Source organism: Plectropomus leopardus, chromosome 10 (genome assembly GCF_026936395.1).
Source record: "Plectropomus leopardus strain MGB_pleo_1.0 chromosome 10, ASM2693639v1, whole genome shotgun sequence".
NCBI lineage: Eukaryota > Metazoa > Chordata > Actinopteri > Perciformes > Serranidae > Plectropomus > Plectropomus leopardus.
In genome coordinates, this window is record NC_142185.1 from 29,773,049 (window position 1) to 29,795,071 (window position 22,023).

Below are 22,023 nucleotides of genomic sequence, written 5' to 3' on the forward strand. Positions count from 1 at the left end.
TTTTTTTCAACATGCCAGATTAGAGTGTTTTTGGCTATTCTTTGAACTTTAATCGCCACGGTGCTATTTTGGGGGTTATTTTATGCATGTTTCAACAGTTTTAAACAGTTTTTGGGAGATGTCATATTTTCACATTTTTGCCATACTATAGCCTTGCATTTTTGGTGGTTTTTTCAACATGCCAAATTAGAGTGTTTTTGGTCATTTTTGCAACTTTAATCGCCATGGCGTTGTTTTGGGGGCTATTTTATGCACGTTTCAACAGTTTTCAGCAGTTGTTGGGAGATGTCATATTTTGGCATTTTTGCCATACTATAGCCTTGCATTTTTAGTCGTTTTTTTCAACATGCCAAATTAGAGTGTTTTTGGTCATTTTTGCAACTTTAATCACCATGGCGTTGTTTTGGGGGTTATTTTATGCATGTTTCAACAGTTTTCAACAGTTTTTAGGAGATGTCATATTTTGACATTTTTGCCATACTATAGCCTTGCATTTTTTGGTGATTTTTTCAACATGCCAAATTAGAGTGTTTTTGGTCATCTTTGCAACTTTAAATGCCCTGGTGTTGTTTTGGGGGCTATTTTGCGCATTTTTCAACAGTTTTCAACAGTTTTTGGGAGATGTCATATTTTGACATTTTTGCCATACTATAGCCTTGCATTTTTGGTGTTTTTGTCAACATGCCAAATTAGAGTGTTTTTGGTCATTTTTGCAACTTTAATCGCCATGGCGTTGTTTTGGGGGCAATTTTATGCATTTTTCAACAGTTTTCAGCAGTTTTTAGGAGATGTCATATTTTGACATTTTTGCCATACTATAGCCTTGCATTTTTTGGTGATTTTTTCAACATGCCAAATTAGAGTGTTTTTGGTCATTTTTGCAACTTTAATCGTCATGGCGTTGTTTTGGGGGCTATTTTACGCATGTTTCAACAGTTTTCAGCAGTTTTTGGGAGATGTCATATTTTGACATTTTTGCCATACTATAGCCTTGCATTTTTTGGTGATTTTTTCAACATGCCAAATTAGAGTGTTTTTGGTCATTTTTGCAACTTTAATTGCCATGGTGCTATTTTGGGGGTTATTTTATGCATGTTTCAACAGTTTTCAACAGTTTTTGGGAGATGTCATATTTTGACATTTTTGCCATACTATAGCCTTGCATTTTTGGTGTGTTTTTCAACATGCCAAATTAGAGTGTTTTTGGTCATTTTTGCAACTTTAATCATCATGGCGTTGTTTTGGGGGCTATTTTACGCATGTTTCAACAGTTTTCAGCAGTTTTTAGGAGATGTCATATTTTGACATTTTTGCCATACTATAGCCTTGCATTTTTTGGTGATTTTTTCAACATGCCAAATTAGAGTGTTTTTGGTCATTTTTGCAACTTTAATCACCATGGCATTGTTTTGGGGGTTATTTTATGCATGTTTCAACAGTTTTCAACAGTTTTTAGGAGATGTCATATTTTGACATTTTTGCCATACTATAGCCTTGCATTTTTTGGTGATTTTTTCAACATGCCAAATTAGAGTGGTTTTGGTCATTTTTGCAACTTTAATCACCATGGCGTTGTTTCGGGGGTTATTTTATGCATGTTTCAACAGTTTTCAACAGTTTTTAGGAGATGTCATATTTTGACATTTTTGCCATACTATAGCCTTGCATTTTTGGTGGTTTTTTTCAACATGCCAGATTTTATTGTTTTTGGCTATTCTTTGAACTTTAATCGCCACGGTGCTATTTTGGGGGCTATTTTACGCATGTTTCAACAGTTTTCAGCAGTTTTTGGGAGATGTCATATTTTGACATTTTTGCCATACTATAGCCTTGCATTTTTGGTGTGTTTTTCAACATGCCAAATTAGAGTGTTTTTGGTCATTTTTGCAACTTTAATCACCATGGCGTTGTTTTGGGGGTTATTATATGCATGTTTCAACAGTTTTCAGCAGTTTTTAGGAGATGTCATATTTTGACATTTTTGCCATACTATAGCCTTGCATTTTTTGGTGATTTTTTCAACATGCCAAATTAGAGTGTTTTTGGTCATTTTTGGAACTTTAATCACCATGGCGTTGTTTTGGGGGTTATTTTATGCATGTTTCAACAGTTTTCAACAGTTTTTAGGAGATGTCATATTTTGACATTTTTGCCATACTATAGCCTTGCATTTTTTGGTGATTTTTTCAACATGCCAAATTAGAGTGTTTTTGGTAATTTTTGCAACTTTAATCGTCATGGCGTTGTTTTGGGGGCTATTTTACGCATGTTTCAACAGTTTTCAGCAGTTTTTGGGAGATGTCATATTTTGACATTTTTGCCATACTATAGCCTTGCATTTTTGGTGGTTTTTTTCAACATGCCAGATTTTAGTGTTTTTGGCTATTCTTTGAACTTTAATCGCCACGGTGCTATTTAGGGGGTTATTTTATGCATGTTTCAACAGTTTTCAACAGTTTTTGGGAGATGTCATATTTTGACATTTTTGCCATACTATAGCCTTGCATTTTTGGTGATTTTTCAACATGCCAAATTAGAGTGTTTTTGGTCATTTTTGCAACTTTAATCATCATGGCGTTGTTTTGGGGGCTATTTTACGCATGTTTCAACAGTTTTCAGCAGTTTTTAGGAGATGTCATATTTTGACATTTTTGCCATACTATAGCCTTGCATTTTTTGGTGATTTTTTCAACATGCCAAATTAGAGTGTTTTTGGTCATTTTTGCAACTTTAATCACCATGGCGTTGTTTTGGGGGTTATTATATGCATGTTTCAACAGTTTTCAGCAGTTTTTAGGAGATGTCATATTTTGACATTTTTGCCATACTATAGCCTTGCATTTTTTGGTGATTTTTTCAACATGCCAAATTAGAGTGTTTTTGGTCATTTTTGCAACTTTAATCACCATGGCGTTGTTTTGGGGGTTATTTTATGCATGTTTCAACAGTTTTCAGCAGTTTTTAGGAGATGTCATATTTTGACATTTTTGCCATACTATAGCCTTGCATTTTTTGGTGATTTTTTCAACATGCCAAATTAGAGTGTTTTTGGTCATTTTTGCAACTTTAATCACCATGGCGTTGTTTTGGGGGTTATTTTATGCATGTTTCAACAGTTTTCAACAGTTTTTGGGAGATGTCATATTTTGACATTTTTGCCATACTATAGCCTTGCATTTTTGGTGATTTTTCAACATGCCAAATTAGAGTGTTTTTGGTCATTTTGCAACTTTAATCACCATGGCGTTGTTTTGGGGGTTATTTTATGCATGTTTCAACAGTTTTCAACAGTTTTAGGAGATGTCATATTTTGACATTTTTGCCATACTATAGCCTTGCATTTTTGGTGATTTTTCAACATGCCAAATTAGAGTGTTTTTGGTCATTTTTGCAACTTTAATCACCATGGCGTTGTTTTGGGGGTTATTTTATGCATGTTTCAACAGTTTTCAACAGTTTTTAGGAGATGTCATATTTTGACATTTTTGCCATACTATAGCCTTGCATTTTTTGGTGATTTTTTCAACATGCCAAATTAGAGTGTTTTTGGTCATTTTTGCAACTTTAATCACCATGGCGTTGTTTTGGGGGTTATTTTATGCATGTTTCAACAGTTTTCAGCAGTTTTGTAGGAGATGTCATATTTTGACATTTTTGCCATACTATAGCCTTGCGTTTTTTGGTGATTTTTTCAACATGCCAAATTAGAGTGTTTTTGGTCATTTTTGCAACTTTAATCACCATGGCGTTGTTTTGGGGTTATTTTATGCATGTTTCAACAGTTTTCAGCAGTTTTTAGGAGATGTCATATTTTGACATTTTGCCATACTATAGCCTTGCATTTTTGGTGATTTTTCAACATGCCAAATTAGAGTGTTTTTGGTCATTTTTGGAACTTTAATCACCATGGCGTTGTTTTGGGGGTTATTTTATGCATGTTTCAACAATTTTCAACAGTTTTTAGGAGATGTCATATTTTGACATTTTGCCATACTATAGCCTTGCATTTTTGGTGATTTTTTCAACATGCCAAATTAGAGTGTTTTTGGTCATTTTTGCAACTTTAATCACCATGGCGTTGTTTTGGGGGTTATTTTATGCATGTTTCAACAGTTTTCAGCAGTTTTTAGGAGATGTCATATTTTGACATTTTTGCCATACTATAGCCTTGCATTTTTTGGTGATTTTTTCAACATGCCAAATTAGAGTGTTTTTGGTCATTTTTGCAACTTTAATCACCATGGCGTTGTTTTGGGGGTTATTTTATGCATGTTTCAACAGTTTTCAGCAGTTTTTGGGAGATGTCATATTTTGACATTTTTGCCATACTATAGCCTTGCATTTTTTGGTGATTTTTTCAACATGCCAAATTAGAGTGTTTTTGGTCATTTTGCAACTTTAATCACCATGGCGTTGTTTTGGGGGTTATTTTATGCATGTTTCAACAGTTTTCAGCAGTTTTAGGGAGATGTCATATTTTGACATTTTTGCCATACTATAGCCTTGCATTTTTGGTGATTTTTCAACATGCCAAATTAGAGTGTTTTTGGTCATTTTTGCAACTTTAATCACCATGGCGTTGTTTTGGGGGTTATTTTATGCATGTTTCAACAGTTTTCAGCAGTTTTTAGGAGATGTCATATTTTGACATTTTTGCCATACTATAGCCTTGCATTTTTTGGTGATTTTTTCAACATGCCAAATTAGAGTGTTTTTGGTCATTTTTGCAACTTTAATCACCATGGCGTTGTTTTGGGGTTATTTTATGCATGTTTCAACAGTTTTCAACAGTTTTTAGGAGATGTCATATTTTGACATTTTTGCCATACTATAGCCTTGCATTTTTTGGTGATTTTTTCAACATGCCAAATTAGAGTGGTTTTGGTCATTTTTGCAACTTTAATCACCATGGCGTTGTTTTGGGGGTTATTTTATGCATGTTTCAACAGTTTTCAGCAGTTTTTAGGAGATGTCATATTTTGACATTTTTGCCATACTATAGCCTTGCATTTTTGGTTGTTTTTTTAACATTCCCAATTAGAGTGTTTTTGGTCATTTTGCAACTTTAATCACCATGGCGTTGTTTTGGGGGTTATTTTATGCATGTTTCAACAGTTTTCAACAGTTTTTGGGAGATGTCATATTTTGACATTTTTGCCATACTATAGCCTTGCATTTTTTGGTGATTTTTTCAACATGCCAAATTAGAGTGGTTTTGGTCATTTTTGCAACTTTAATCACCATGGCGTTGTTTCGGGGGTTATTTTATGCATGTTTCAACAGTTTTCAACAGTTTTTAGGAGATGTCATATTTTGACATTTTTGCCATACTATAGCCTTGCATTTTGAGTGATTTTTCAACATGCCAAATTAGAGTGTTTTTGGTCATTTTGGAACTTTAATCACCATGGCGTTGTTTTGGGGGTTATTTTATGCATGTTTCAACAGTTTTCAGCAGTTTTTGGGAGATGTCATATTTTGACATTTTTGCCATACTATAGCCTTGCATTTTTTGGTGATTTTTTCAACATGCCAAATTAGAGTGTTTTGGTCATTTTGCAACTTTAATCACCATGGCGTTGTTTTGGGGGTTATTTTATGCATGTTTCAACAGTTTTAAACAGTTTTTGGGAGATGTCATATTTTGACATTTTTGCCATACTATAGCCTTGCATTTTTGATGGTTTTTTGAACTTGCCAAATTAGAGTGTTTTTGGTCATTTTTGCAACTTTAATCACCATGGCGTTGTTTTGGGGGTTATTTTATGCATGTTTCAACAGTTTTCAACAGTTTTAGGAGATGTCATATTTTGACATTTTTGCCATACTATAGCCTTGCATTTTTGGTGATTTTTCAACATGCCAAATTAGAGTGTTTTTGGTCATTTTGCAACTTTAATCACCATGGCGTTGTTTTGGGGGTTATTTTATGCATGTTTCAACAGTTTTCAACAGTTTTTAGGAGATGTCATATTTTGACATTTTGCCATACTATAGCCTTGCATTTTTGGTGATTTTTCAACATGCCAAATTAGAGTGTTTTTGGTCATTTTGCAACTTTAATCACCATGGCGTTGTTTTGGGTGTTATTTTATGCATGTTTCAACAGTTTTCAGCAGTTTTTGGGAGATGTCATATTTTGACATTTTTGCCATACTATAGCCTTGCATTTTTGGTGGTTTTTCAACATGCCAAATTAGAGTGTTTTTGGTCATTTTTGCAACTTTAATCACCATGGCGTTGTTTTGGGGGTTATTTTATGCATGTTTCAACAGTTTTCAACAGGTTTTAGGAGATGTCATATTTTGACATTTTTGCCATACTATAGCCTTGCATTTTTTGGTGATTTTTTCAACATGCCAAATTAGAGTGTTTTTGGTCATTTTTGCAACTTTAATCACCATGGCGTTGTTTTGGGGGTTATTTTATGCATGTTTCAACAGTTTTCAGCAGTTTTTAGGAGATGTCATATTTTGACATTTTTGCCATACTATAGCCTTGCATTTTTTGGTGATTTTTTCAACATGCCAAATTAGAGTGTTTTTGGTCATTTTTGCAACTTTAATCACCATGGCATTGTTTTGGGGTTATTTTATGCATGTTTCAACAGTTTTCAACAGTTTTAGGAGATGTCATATTTTGACATTTTTGCCATACTATAGCCTTGCATTTTTGGTGATTTTTTCAACATGCCAAATTAGAGTGTTTTTGGTCATTTTTGCAACTTTAATCATCATGGCGTTGTTTTGGGGGTTATTTTATGCATGTTTCAACAGTTTTCAACAGTTTTTAGGAGATGTCATATTTTGACATTTTGCCATACTATAGCCTTGCATTTTTGGTGATTTTTCAACATGCCAAATTAGAGTGTTTTTGGTCATTTTGCAACTTTAATCACCATGGCGTTGTTTTGGGGGTTATTTTATGCATGTTTCAACAGTTTTCAACAGTTTTTGGGAGATGTCATATTTTGACATTTTTGCCATACTATAGCCTTGCATTTTTGGTGTGTTTTTCAACATGCCAAATTAGAGTGTTTTTGGTCATTTTTGCAACTTTAATCGCCACGGTGCTATTTTGGGGGTTATTTTATGCATGTTTCAACAGTTTTCAACAGTTTTTGGGAGATGTCATATTTTGACATTTTTGCCATACTATAGCCTTGCATTTTTGGTGTGTTTTTCAACATGCCAAATTAGAGTGTTTTTGGTCATTTTTGCAACTTTAATCACCATGGCGTTGTTTTGGGGTTATTTTATGCATGTTTCAACAGTTTTCAGCAGTTTTAGGAGATGTCATATTTTGACATTTTTGCCATACTATAGCCTTGCATTTTTGGTGATTTTTCAACATGCCAAATTAGAGTGGTTTTGGTCATATTTGCAACTTTAATCACCATGGCGTTGTTTTGGGGGTTATTTTATGCATGTTTCAACAGTTTTCAGCAGTTTTTAGGAGATGTCATATTTTGACATTTTTGCCATACTATAGCCTTGCATTTTTGGTGATTTTTCAACATGCCAAATTAGAGTGTTTTGGTCATTTTGCAACTTTAATCACCATGGCGTTGTTTTGGGGGTTATTTTATGCATGTTTCAACAGTTTTCAACAGTTTTTAGGAGATGTCATATTTTGACATTTTTGCCATACTATAGCCTTGCATTTTTTGGTGATTTTTTCAACATGCCAAATTAGAGTGTTTTTGGTCATTTTTGCAACTTTAATCACCATGGCGTTGTTTTGGGGGTTATTTTATGCATGTTTCAACAGTTTTCAACAGTTTTTGGGAGATGTCATATTTTGACATTTTTGCCATACTATAGCCTTGCATTTTTGGTGGTTTTTTGAACATGCTAAATTAGAGTGTTTTTGGTCATTTTGCAACTTTAATCGCCATGGCGTTGTTTTGGGGGTTATTTTATGCATGTTTCAACAGTTTTCAACAGTTTTTGGGAGATGTCATATTTTGACATTTTTGCCATACTATAGCCTTGCATTTTTTGGTGATTTTTTCAACATGCCAAAGTTGAGTGTTTTTGGTCATTTTGCAACTTTAATCACCATGGCGTTGTTTTGGGGTTATTTTATGCATGTTTCAACAGTTTTCAACAGTTTTTAGGAGATGTCATATTTTGACATTTTGCCATACTATAGCCTTGCATTTTTGGTGATTTTTTCAACATGCCAAATTAGAGTGTTTTTGGTCATTTTGCAACTTTAATCACCATGGCGTTGTTTTGGGGTTATTTTATGCATGTTTCAACAGTTTTCAACAGTTTTTAGGAGATGTCATATTTTGACATTTTTGCCATACTATAGCCTTGCATTTTTGGTGGTTTTTTGAACATGCTAAATTAGAGTGTTTTTGGTCATTTTTGCAACTTTAATCGTCATGGCGTTGTTTTGGGGGCTATTTTACGCATGTTTCAACAGTTTTCAGCAGTTTTTGGGAGATGTCATATTTTGACATTTTTGCCATACTATAGCCTTGCATTTTTTGGTGATTTTTTCAACATGCCAAATTAGAGTGTTTTTGGTCATTTTTGCAACTTTAATCACCATGGCGTTGTTTTGGGGGTTATTTTATGCATGTTTCAACAGTTTTCAACAGTTTTTAGGAGATGTCATATTTTGACATTTTTGCCATACTATAGCCTTGCATTTTTTGGTGATTTTTTCAACATGCCAAATTAGAGTGTTTTTGGTCATTTTTGCAACTTTAATCACCATGGCGTTGTTTTGGGGGTTATTTTATGCATGTTTCAACAGTTTTCAGCAGTTTTTAGGAGATGTCATATTTTGACATTTTTGCCATACTATAGCCTTGCATTTTTTGGTGATTTTTTCAACATGCCAAATTAGAGTGTTTTTGGTCATTTTTGCAACTTTAATCGTCATGGCGTTGTTTTGGGGGTTATTTTATGCATGTTTCAACAGTTTTCAACAGTTTTTAGGAGATGTCATATTTTGACATTTTTGCCATACTATAGCCTTGCATTTTTTGGTGATTTTTTCAACATGCCAAATTAGAGTGTTTTTGGTCATTTTTGCAACTTTAATCACCATGGCGTTGTTTTGGGGGTTATTTTATGCATGTTTCAACAGTTTTCAACAGTTTTTAGGAGATGTCATATTTTGACATTTTTGCCATACTATAGCCTTGCATTTTTTGGTGATTTTTTCAACATGCCAAATTAGAGTGTTTTTGGTCATTTTTGCAACTTTAATCACCATGGCGTTGTTTTGGGGGTTATTTTATGCATGTTTCAACAGTTTTCAACAGTTTTTGGGAGATGTCATATTTTGACATTTTTGCCATACTATAGCCTTGCATTTTTGATGGTTTTTTGAACTTGCCAAATTAGAGTGGTTTTGGTCATTTTTGCAACTTTAATCACCATGGCGTTGTTTTGGGGGTTATTTTATGCATGTTTCAACAGTTTTCAGCAGTTTTTGGGAGATGTCATATTTTGACATTTTTGCCATACTATAGCCTTGCATTTTTTGGTGATTTTTTCAACATGCCAAATTAGAGTGTTTTTGGTCATTTTTGCAACTTTAATCGTCATGGCGTTGTTTTGGGGGCTATTTTACGCATGTTTCAACAGTTTTCAACAGTTTTTAGGAGATGTCATATTTTGACATTTTTGCCATACTATAGCCTTGCATTTTTTGGTGATTTTTTCAACATGCCAAATTAGAGTGTTTTTGGTCATTTTTGCAACTTTAATCGCCACGGTGCTATTTAGGGGGTTATTTTATGCATGTTTCAACAGTTTTCAACAGTTTTTGGAAGATGTCATATTTTGACATTTTTGCCATACTATAGCCTTGCATTTTGGGTTGTTTTTTCAACATGCCAAATTAGAGTGTTTTTGGTCATTTTTGCAACTTTAATCGTCATGGCATTGTTTTGGGGCATAGGTTATGCATGTTTCAACAGTTTTCAACAGTTTTTGGAAGATGTCATATTTTGACATTTTGGCCATACTATAGCCTTGCATTTTTGGTGTTTTTTTTCAACATGCCAGATTAGAGTGTTTTTGGCTATTCTTTGAACTTTAATCGCCACGGTGCTATTTTGGGGGTTATTTTATGCATGTTTCAACAGTTTTCAACAGTTTTTAGGAGATGTCATATTTTGACATTTTTGCCATACTATAGCCTTGCATTTTTGGTGTTTTTTTTTCAACATGCCAGATTTTAGTTTTTTTGGCTATTCTTTGAACTTTAATCACCATGGGGTTGTTTTGGGGGTTATTTTATGCATGTTTCAACAGTTTTCAACAGTTTTTGGGAGATGTCATATTTTGACATTTTTGCCATACTATAGCCTTGCATTTTTTGGTCGTTTTTTCAACATGCCAAATTAGAGTGTTTTTGGTCATTTTTGCAACTTTAATCACCATGGCGTTGTTTTGGGGGTTATTTTATGCATGTTTCAACAGTTTTCAACAGTTTTTGGGAGATGTCATATTTTGACATTTTTGCCATACTATAGCCTTGCATTTTTTGGTCGTTTTTTCAACATGCTAAATTAGAGTGTTTTTGGTAATTTTTGCAACTTTAATCGCCATGGCGTTTCTTTGTGGGCTATTTCATGCATGTTTCAACAGTTTTCAACAGTTTTTGGGAGATGTCATATTTTGACATTTTTGCCATACTATAGCCTTGCATTTTTGGTGTTTTTTTGAACATGCCAAATTAGAGTGTTTTTGGTAATTTTTGACACTTTAAATGCCCTGGCGTTGTTTTGGGGGCTTTTTTATGCATGTTTCAGCAGTTTTCAGCAGTTTTTGGGAGATGTCATATTTCAACATTTTTGCCATACTATAGCCTTGCATTTTGGGTTGTTTTTTCAACATGTTAAATTAGATTGTTTTTGGTCATTTTTGCAACTTTATTCGTCATGGCATTGTTTTGGGGGTTATTTTATGCATGTTTCAACAGTTTTCGGCAGTTTTTGGAAGATGTCATATTTTGACATTTTTGCCATACTATAGCCTTGCATTTTGGGTTGTTTTTTCAACATGCCAAATTAGAGTGTTTTTGGCCATTTTTGCAACTTTAATCGTCATGGCGTTGTTTTGGGGGCTATTGTATGAATGTTTCAACAGTTTTCAGCAGTTTTTAGGAGATGTCATATTTTGACATTTTTGCCATACTATAGCCTTGCATTTTTGGTCGTTTTTTGAACATGCTAAATTAGAGTGTTTTTGGTAATTTTTGCAACTTTAATCGCCATGGCGTTTCTTTGGGGGCTATTTTATGTATGTTTCAACAGTTTTCAACAGTTTTTGGGAGATGTCATATTTTGACATTTTTGCCATACTATAGCCTTGTATTTTTGGTGGTTTTTTGAACATGCCAAATTAGAGTGTTTTTGGTCATTTTTGACACTTTAAATGCCATGGCATTGTTTTGGGGGCTATTTTATGCATGTTTCAACAGTTTTCAGCAGTTTTTGGGAGATGTCATATTTTGACATTTTTGCCATACTATAGCCTTGCATTTTAGGTGTTTTTTTCAACATGCAAGATTAAATTGTTTTTGGTCGTTTTTGCAATTTTGAATGCCATGGTGTGTCTTTGGGGGCTATTTCATGCATGTTTCAACAGTTTTCAGCAGTTTTTGGGAGATGTCATATTTTGACATTTTTGCCATACTATAACTTTGCGTTTTTTCAACACGCAAGATTAGTGTTTTTGTCAGTATTAAAAATTTTAATCACCATGGTTTTTCTTTGAGGGCTGTTTTATGCATGTTTCAACATTTTTAAGCAATTTTTGGGGAATGTCATATTTTTACATTTTTGCCATAATTTAGCCTTGCATTTTAGGTCGTTTTTTTCAATATGCCAGAGATTAGAGTGTCTTTGGCTGTTTTTGCAACATTCTATGATATGGCGTTTTCAGGGCACGTTATTTTATGCAGTTTCAATACTCTAGGGAAATGTCATAATTTTGTATGACTTTCGCGGCTGTTTTTCAGATCATTTTATGACGTTTTGGGGTATTCTTTTACATGCTATACCATGACATGTCTTGACTTGCTTTACTATGATGTTTTCAGCTGTTCTTAGGACATGTCATATTTGAACATTTTCCAATAGTGTGACATTTTTGGTTTTTTTTTTTCAACATGATATATTATGTTGTTTTTCAGCTGATTTTAGGACGTCATATTTTGACATAATAAACTATGATGTTTTTGGTGGTTTTGTGGTATTTCGGGTAATTTTGGTTAACTTTTGACGACATGCTATACTATGATGTTTTTTGGTCATTGTTTGGGTCTCTTGATTTTTTTAAAGATTATTTTTGTGGCTTTTACTTTTATTTGAGATAGGACAGACATAGTGTGAAAGGGGAAGGGAGAGGGGATGACATGCAATGCCTTGGCGGCAATCGAACCTGTGACCAGGAACCTGTGGAAAGGACACAGCCATGGGGTGTCTGCTCCACCAACCAAGCTACAGGACGCCCTGTTTTTCGTTCATTTTTGATGACATACTATACCATGACGTTTTTGTTTAGTTTGGGTTGATTTCTGACGACATACTATACTTTGAAGTTTTTGCATCATTTCGGGTCATTTTTTAAGACATACTATACTATGACTTTTTTATGCTATTTTGGATCACATAGTTTAATATGACATTTTCATGCCATTTTGGACAACAAACTCTAGTATGATGTTGTTACAGTGTTTTGGGCTACTTACTTAAATATGACTTTTTAAATAGATTTTTATTACCAAAATTATAGTTCGATTTTTTTCAGACTATTTTGGTCCACATACTATGGTATGGCATTTTTCTCCATTTTAGATGAAATCCTATTTTATGACACTTTCTTCACTATGCCTCATAGGCTCCTCTACGCAGTTAAAGGAACATACACTTCTACACAAAAAACACACACACTATCAGAGAGTCTTACTTTGGTTTTGGCAGTGGTTCTGGCTCCTTCCTGGCTTTGCCAACAGGATTTTTCTCCGCCTCTTCAGCCGTCACAAGATGGAACTCTGCCTCCACCTTCCCCTGATGCATTCAAAGCACAAGATGCACCCATCAATGTTTCAACAACTGTTTGTTAAGCTGTGTGATATGCTCTGTGTTTATGGTGGTTTAAACAGTGAGTATGTGTACGGACCGTCAGCTCTCCAGACTTGCTAAAGGGCCACCAGCCTCTTGCTCTCTTCTGCTGGAAGATGGAGATCCTCTCTGTGCCATCCGTCAGCATTTCCGTCTTACATGACTTTGCTGTCTTTGCCCCCCGAGGGAAACCATGGAGGTTTAACTCCAGAGTGCCTACATGCACAATCAGGCAAACATTTTATCAGTCAAATTTAAAAAGAACGGTTTAACATAGATATACATGTAGAGGCAGTCACACCCACCTAAGAAATCATCAGAGGAGAGCGTCTCGAAGTCCCAGACCTGCAAAATGAGGATGGCAGGAATCTTCTGCTCCGTTTTCTCCAGAGAGAAAATATGCTCTTTCTTCCTCACCACTACAACCTGTGAGAGAGAGGCAGGTGTTAATAATAACTCAACTGGGTTAGTGAGGAGTGACCCCACATCTGTGTATTTGTCAGTACCTTCTCAGCAGGCAGGTAGTGGAAGGGGAAGACAAAGCGCCAGTTGAAGTTTCCTTCACCAGTCAGAGAGTTGTGGTGGACGTCTGTCTCCTGTCTGTCGTCCTCTAAACCTTTCAACCAGCTACAGAGAGATGGACAGCAGCAGTGTTGGCATGGGGATTTTTATACAGTTAAAGGGATAGAGTTGGGATCTTCTGAAGTGGGGTTGTATGAGGTACCTATCCATAGTTAGAGTATTTCATAAAGTAGCTGTCAGTTGGCACGACTCCACTTTGGAGAAGCAGGCTGAAGTCCAAAATGAAAGCTGCACATTATTAACAATATTTTCACTGCTTTACCGTGCTGTTTGACAGCAACTTCCAACAGGAAACTGAGGCCATCATATCTTCAAGAACAGACACTATTGAGAAAAACTGTGATTTAACATAGTTGAGCTCAAGAGCAACTGGTCTACTGCTGCCTCCATCTGTCATTTTGTTTGTGTTACTGTCAAACTTAAGATTCACCAAGTCACACAATAACACAAAAAATAAAGGATTGATGCAGCGGTCAACCTGCAGCTCCTGTGTTTAGCAAGCCAAAATTACTTGTTTGTCAATAGAGTCTGGTGGCTTTGAAAAGAGCATAGATTAGGAAATGAAGTTTAGGGCTGCCCCTTGAAAGTCAGAGATTTAAATCATCAATGGAAGATCAGAAAGTGCGCTCTTCACTTTACACTTTTCTGTAGCCCAGGCAGCTGCGGACATGATGCAGCATCCTGGAGGAGGAGAGACTGCACCATAAGGCTCCAAATCAACGTTACCTTCTGCCGTCTACTTTAAAGTGGTGAATTTACAGCTCAGAGCAACTTAATATAATACAGTCTCTGACTTTTTTTTTTAATATCTAGTGTTTGTAAAAACTGTTGCTACACATTTCTGATCCTTTGTTAATGCAGATAACATGTTTACTATATTACGTGACAGTCGCTGTCACATTGAACCCTTTAAAAGCTTATATGGGAAAAGAGAAATAAAAATGGTTGAATATTCATGTTAGGATGTCCAACTGGTGGAAGGCCCAAGGGCAGACTCAGAACACGTTGGAGGGATTATATATCTCGTCTGGCCTGGGAATGCCTTGGGGTCCCCTGGAGGAGCTGGAATGCATAGCTGCGGAGAGGGATGTCTGCAGTACTTTGCTCAGCCTGCTGCCCCCGCAATTTGGCCTCAGATAAGCGACAATGGATGGATGAATATTCATTTTGAATAGCCAAATTTAAATAAACTTGCATACTTCTTAGTTGAGTACAGCCCTGCTGAAATCATAACAGACTTCAGAACGGGCTGTCTGACAGAAAGGTAAAGTAGTAAATATATTCTCAATATAGCGTACACCTACATTTCTTAAACCTTTTTTTAGGTGGCTGAAATATGTTTTCCGGCTGACCCCCTCCACAGCAGAATATTGCTTAGCTTTTGTGTCTGCTCTCCTGCTGTCCGCATCAAACTGGGGCTCTGACTTACACTGTAGACTATGGATAACTACCTCAAACAACCCTAATTAAAAAAATTAGAGAAATGTATGTGTACAACAGTTTGTAGTTACCCTTTGACATAGATATCACTGGACTGTTGACCGGTCAGAAAGCTGGTGTCCTCCAGAATCACATCCTCTGTGTTCCAGATGATCATACGCAGCTCATACCTAAACACACACACACACACACACACACACACACACACACACACACACACACACACACACTGGGGTGTTAGACACAAATGTTGTTTCATTAAGACTTTAAGGATTGGCTAACAGGTGCTGACGGCTCTCACCCTTTTGGTTTTCGGGGTGAAATGTCCACGGAAGGTCCCGGATGAGGTAAATCCATGGGAAACATGTCAACCCACATCTGGACCTGACCCTACACACACACACACACACACACACACACACACACACACACACACACACACACACACACACAAAAGAAAATAATCAGGAACTGTTTCTGCAGCATTTAGATGCTACAGCAACAAACTCTTGTCTTCCTCACACCACAACGCTCCCCTAAAGAAATGAACAATGATTCATACAATAATCAGTGATCTGTAGGTGATGAATGTCACCAGAAGTTAAGCTTAAAAAAAGATAAATGACTACAAATACTACAACCAAAAGAGTAATTATGATTTTTGCTTCATCAGCTTTTCCAGTATTCTCTTCCGGCTTTCAGAATAAAAGTGTATTTTACAGTAATAGTGAGTCTGAAGGTAATATTTCTTCCACATTACTATTTCTCAAAATAAATTATAAATTCCTGTATTTTTGGATTCTTTATTGGTGTAAGGATGAAGTATGAGCCAAGTGTTTTGAAATACATTTTGTCATTCTTATAATAACAATGATAATAATATTAATAATGAGTATATTTTGAAAAACTGAGGCTAATGGAACAGATAGAAAGTTTTAAGGATTATCACTGCCTGCTTTTATTTTAAAGCAGGATTTGTGAACCTGATAAAAAAAATCAAAAAAGCATACTTTCTGTTGTCTGAGAGTAAAGTTTGTAAAAATGTTTTGATCTTATCAGGTATTGCACTCGGAGAACAGTGTACTCTGGCAGACAGTGTTAAAACAAATACCTGGTCCATGCCCGGCCGAGCCTTGTTGAACAGAGTTCTGGTCTCAATGTGTTCTGGTACCAGTTTGCATCCCACCACTGGGATCTCTGCCCAGCGGTGCAGGATCTTCAGGGACAGGTGCTCATAGGACTCCAGTGGCTCATCTGCAACATGTACCAGACATTATCAATAATGTCACACAAACATAAACACCACAAAACACCACATACACCCCTCGTCCTGCTCTATTTTTCTCTTTTTCTGCACAGCCCCAAAACAGCTTAAAACTATGTGGAACTGTGCAAAAATCCCGGTACAGTCTGTTCAGAAATAAATGAATACCTCATTGTACCAAAGCAATGCAGCTGTGGGTGTTTTTACTTTGCACATTAACCCTTTGAAACCTGAGAAAATTGGCTTGATTTCTTTCAAAACCATGGGAGGAAGGCAATGAGCAATAACAGATGAAATTACCCACAATTAGCAATCAATTAGTAAAAAGGACAAGAAATTTACCTGGAAATTAGTAATAAAAAATGAATACATATGTAAATATATATAGTTTTTCCACAGAAAATTTTCCCTAGGTTTTTAAAAATTATTTTTAAATCATTTACTTTTGCTCAAGAGGAAGAAAATCTCTTGCACTTTCACAGACCAAGAGCAAGATGTGTTCAGTCTTTACCTTCATGCATGAAGAGCGTCTTGCCAGTGAAAACTTTGCCGGCCACAGTGATGCGTCCAGGTCTGAACTGGGGATCGCTCAGATCGTTCTCTCTGCACAGCTTAGTCAGCAGCTCGGACGGCTTCAGACAGTCTCTCCAGGCGTTATAACCGTCTCTAACACACAGACAGAGAGGGAGCAGAGGAGAAACAGTAACCTGATTTAGTATGGTTTTAACCATTTAAAACCTGAGCAAATTAAGCTGATTTCTTTTAAAATCATGGGTAGAAGGCAACTTAACAAGACATGCCCCCAAAAAATAGCAAGTTAATAGTAAGGAGTTACAAAAAAATTACCAGAAAATAAGATTAAAAAGAAAAAGAAAAGGAAATAGGAAAAGATCCTGAAAATGGTAACAAGTGTACTAAATGACATAATTTAAAAATCTAATTCTAATAATTATAAATATAGAAACAAACAGTTTGCTCTGGTTTCAGAGGCTTAAACAGCTTGTGAAAGGCATCTGAACGCAAACAAGAAAAATGATCCAGGTTTCAAAGGGTTACTAAAAGCAAAGGTAACAGGACGGTCTTTTCTCCTTCAATTAAATATATTTGTTCATATTAAAATGATAAACCAAATAAGAGCACAGAGTTGAGGATACTCTAACCGGCAGGATGATAATGAACCTAAAAGAACCAAGTTAAAAAAAATAACTCAGGTTCACGATCAGAGGGAGCTGCAGGAAGGCAAACAGCCAGACTCACATGCTGTACTCGGTGGGGAGTCCACAGGTGGCTCTGTGTCGGCTGTAGAATCTGTTCTCCAGGTCGATTCGAGTCTCTCCTATCAGGTCGTCCCCTCCCACCATGTCATGGTCATAGATCACCACCGTCAGCAGAGACTCCTGAGGAAACTTTGCATGAATCTCAAAAGACCTGAACGCAAAAAGGAAGAAAAAGTTATGTGTCAGACTTACAGCTGAGGTAGGCTGTTAAATTTTGGTGTCACTGGGCAAAAATCCCATAATAAACTTTAAGCATTTAAGAGTAAAAACTAGACTTCTGCACCTCCTCTTGGCTCTGTTTTTAAGCTTTAGAAAATCTAGCCAGTGACGGGAGACTCTGGCCAATCATCAGTCATGTCAGAGAGAGGGCGTTCATATCGGCTGTTCTGTGAATGCAGATGCACGTGCACATAACTTCGGTATAAGACTGAAAGACTCCAAAGTGATTATTTCATTTTTCATATTGCTTTTGGTTGATTTACTGCTTACTTTATCCTTACTGGTCCATTGTTTGCTTGTTTGTTTACCTTTCTGAATTACATGACTTCTGTATTTGTTTATTATCCATCTTTAAGTGTGGTCCTTATAAACCCCAAAGGGTTTCTTAATCTAACTTTATCAACAAGGGAGTTGAAAAGAGAGTTGAGTGGCATTTTAGACACATACAAAGGTTGTACAAAGCTTTTGAAACCAATGTAAGAGACGGTGTGTCATGCTAAATGCCAATAAAAAGTACATTATAAAAAAAGAAAAGAGAGTTGAACAGTAAACAAAGGAGAGTGTATTTTCTAATTCTGCATTTTTTTTCCTTTTCAACATTTATGGCCATCATTCACCTTCCAAACACAGGATTCAGCTGTTTAGGGATGTAGTTGTCTCTGTCTTTGATTTCATTTTTGCCGAGCCGAATAACGATGTAAGGGTCGGCCTTCCCATCGGGATCAGCTGGGTGCAGGTTAGATGCCTGGAGAGTGATGAAAGAACATTAACACAACGGTAAATACTTTAATTTAGTCTCATACTACCCCATGTGTGCAACGTACATATTCTCATATTATATTCTCCCCATGTTAACATGACTTTTCACTGGCTTTCTTCACATTAACAGACCAGCATGTTCAATATGTTTGAAATTGCATGCAACAGTATAATAATCTGGGAGGACATCGAAATCATGTTATTTTTAAAAATACACTACTAAATGAACGGGATTTAGATCATGGTTTGTCTGGTTAAAATGCATATAATGTTTGAGATTTGATAAAAAAGTTTGCACTTTTATCATGACCTCTGAGTAAATGTGTTGTTGATGCAACATGAGCGATATGTTTCATTTATGAAATTGATAAAAAAAAAACAATAAAGAAGTGACCCTCAGTAGGTGAAATAAGACCCAGCAGGGACTAAAGGGGTTCCATTATCCTCATTTTAAAGAATTAAAGAGTATTTGTTCCTTTGTTTTAAATCACCACATTTTCTCCTTTTTGGTTTCTGGGTATTTTCCGTGCAAAGTGCACCTCAGCAGCTGTGCATGCTAGGAATAATTCATAGTAAACTCTTTAAACAGAAAGCCGAGTCTTAGAAATTAGGACGCACGGAGACGATGTAAACCCGTATGAGGACTTGGACCGGGTTGTTTGAAGGGATTCCTCTGCTGACTCTGAAGTCTCCGGTATCCGTGGCTTCGTCCCAGTCCTCCGGTTCATCGTCAATCAGTTTGTAAAGGCAGAATTTCCCCTGCAGGGAAGCGTAAGCACACAGTGGAACAAATCAGCAGTGAAGATATGTCACAGAGCAGGCCAGTCACAGCTGCCCCATACATGTTTCCAGGATTTTAGGACATTTCTGGGATGCAGGGCGTTTTCTAGGATTTTAGGATGTTTCTGGGTTTCTGAGAAAATTTATAGAATTTTATGATGTTTCGAAGATTTTATGATATTTCTCAGATTTCAGGATGTTTCTAGGATCTAAGGACGTTGGTCTTAATCACATGATGAGTATGTGGCCTGAAATGCCACTTCGTCATAACTATATTAAATGTTCATAAATATTCATGGTAGCATAAACTAGTGTGTGGACTTTTCCTTTTTTTCTTTTGTATTATCTTTCGGCCAGAACCTAGTTTTTTGTCGTTTGAATGTGTGTGCTTTTGTGAACGTTTAAAAAAAAACAAACGGTGGTACCTGTACCGCTGGCGACATGCCAACTACATCTAGTGCTACGAAGAGGAATCTCCAAAAATACATTTTCTTGTAGAATTATTAATTGTATATTATGCTTTCAAAATACTTCAACATTTAAAATAAGGATACTTATATTACGAGATCCCTAAAAGTCATTAAAAATATTTTTTTTCTCTCGTGAGATATTTTTGTTTCCCTATCACCCTACTATGTCATCATGTTCATGAATGTTGCACATGTATAAGTCCATGATTAGCTAAACTGTGATGGCAAGATAGTAGTTGGAGGTAAAATGAAGTTTAAAATAACACGAGAGTGGATCAGGAGGAAAATACTGAGCTGAGCCCTGATGAAACCAACGAGGCCGTGATGATATTGGACAGCATATCATTTTCTGAGGTGGTACGTGGTGTAAAATGTTTAAGAACCACAGCCATAGATGACATATAACATTATTGCCTCACCTTAAATTTGCCAACAAATCTCTCCTCAGTTGCCCCTTCTTCCTCATTGGCTTTCCCTCTGAACAGCTCGTATGTGTTCACCCAGTCATCAAAAGGCCCAAACTCTGCCTCCAGCTCCTTGTTGAACAGCTGCAAAGAGATTGTCAGCATCACTGCACTGAACGTGCTCTGACATTAATCAGAACCAAGATAGCACTTGGGTTTTTCTTCTTTTTTTTTCAAGAAAGCACATATTTGTAAAATTTTCATATTTAATCCAGTGAACCAGAGTAATCCCATCCAAACAGGTGAAACACAACAGATTTCAGCAATGCCTGTCTGCAGGGTGCTACAGTGCTGTTTCATTCCCAGCATCGTGTTTCAAAACACTCTCCTTCGATCTTTTTGGACTTTCAGCATTTGTGAACGGAGTACCTTGAGTGTGGCCAGTTTCGTAGGCAGCCCGAGGCTCGGCTCCAGAGTTCCTCTTCCTTTCTGTGTCTTCCTCTTTTTGTCTCCATCTGAGAAACTGCCGACTGATGGAACAAGCAAGACGTATTTCAGTGTTAAACATTGACACAAAGGATGTGTAGATAAAGCAAAAACATTTATTTACATTGAGGTCTGCAAAGCAGTTAACAGCAGGGAAATAACTACACTCAGTCCTTTTTCAATAACTTGAGAACCTCCATGCTCCAAAGAGTCATTTAGAAACCTATGAGTGATGTTTGTGATTTAAACCAAGTTCCACTCATCTTCAGAAGAAACACAAAATATGAAAAAGTTCCTTGTTAGAGGGGAACTCTGGTATTTTCATCCTGGACCCTGTTTTCCCAAGTGACTTGTGGAAACAACAATTCTTTAAATTGGCCCAGTATTGAAAGGAAATGCTGCAGCCGACAGCAGCGAAACAGGCTACAATGTAACCACTCAGGGCATGTTTGCACCATTAATTTACGTCCACTAGAAGTGCTTGTTTCAGTGACAGGCTCAGATTGTTGTTATGATGTCTGACAACACTATAGAAACACACCCACAGAGATATTTAATGTTTTTCTGTACCTTGTGCTTATTCCAGTCAGTTTTATGTCAAAGTCTTGTAAACAAAAAATCTTGTTCTGAAATCTCACAATAGGTGACTTGTTGCATGAAGAAAACAACATAAATTAGTAATGTGCAAGTCGAACCTCAGCCAGCATTTCAAAAACCCTGACCCCACACAACTACTGGATATTCTATTGCGAGTTTGTGAGAGGAGTGCTGGAAATAGTTTGATGTGTTGGAGAAGAGAAAATGTATCTTACTCCACTAAGATTTGTAATGTCGTGATTTCTTGTTGAATTTGACACTGCGAAAAAGGCTGCGAGCGACAGAGTGACACTTTTCCTTAAGCGAGAACTGGACACCAAAGAGACCAGCACAAGCAAAAGGTATGGAAAAACGTTTCATTTCTTCCTCTTCTCTTTTCTTTCCTGTTTCATTTCTTTTTCACAATGCTGTCAAATTCTTCTAATAACAATCAGAGCCTGTCAACCTGTCACTTTAAGTGGATGTATATTAAAAGGGCTACTTTTCCTGAGTGGGTAAATTGCAGCGTGTTTGGTCGATGTCGGCTTCAGCCCTCTTGCTGGATAGTGAACTGATTTCAAAAATTCTTGCTCCCACAAGTCACTTTGACACAAAAACGTGAAAATAGGGTTCAGGTTAAACAATAGTTTCCCCCAGTTCTCCTTTTAAT

General features: G+C 36.3%; 1 protein-coding gene across 1 annotated transcript in view; it reads right to left on the reverse strand.

Annotated features, from left to right (window-relative positions):
* Window positions 1-22,023, reverse strand: part of fer1l6 (fer-1 like family member 6) — a 54,496-nt gene that overhangs the window by 12,869 nt on the left and 19,604 nt on the right. The window contains exons 33-45 of the mRNA XM_088083536.1: window positions 20,721-20,821; window positions 20,307-20,435; window positions 19,256-19,396; window positions 18,496-18,623; window positions 17,640-17,810; window positions 16,894-17,048; window positions 16,230-16,372; window positions 15,420-15,508; window positions 15,190-15,288; window positions 13,603-13,723; window positions 13,402-13,522; window positions 13,155-13,312; window positions 12,942-13,042 (exon numbers count right to left, since the gene is read on the reverse strand). Coding sequence (XP_087939662.1) covers window positions 12,942-13,042; window positions 13,155-13,312; window positions 13,402-13,522; window positions 13,603-13,723; window positions 15,190-15,288; window positions 15,420-15,508; window positions 16,230-16,372; window positions 16,894-17,048; window positions 17,640-17,810; window positions 18,496-18,623; window positions 19,256-19,396; window positions 20,307-20,435; window positions 20,721-20,821 — 1,657 coding nt within the window. The remainder of the gene's footprint in view (window positions 1-12,941; window positions 13,043-13,154; window positions 13,313-13,401; window positions 13,523-13,602; window positions 13,724-15,189; window positions 15,289-15,419; window positions 15,509-16,229; window positions 16,373-16,893; window positions 17,049-17,639; window positions 17,811-18,495; window positions 18,624-19,255; window positions 19,397-20,306; window positions 20,436-20,720; window positions 20,822-22,023) is intronic.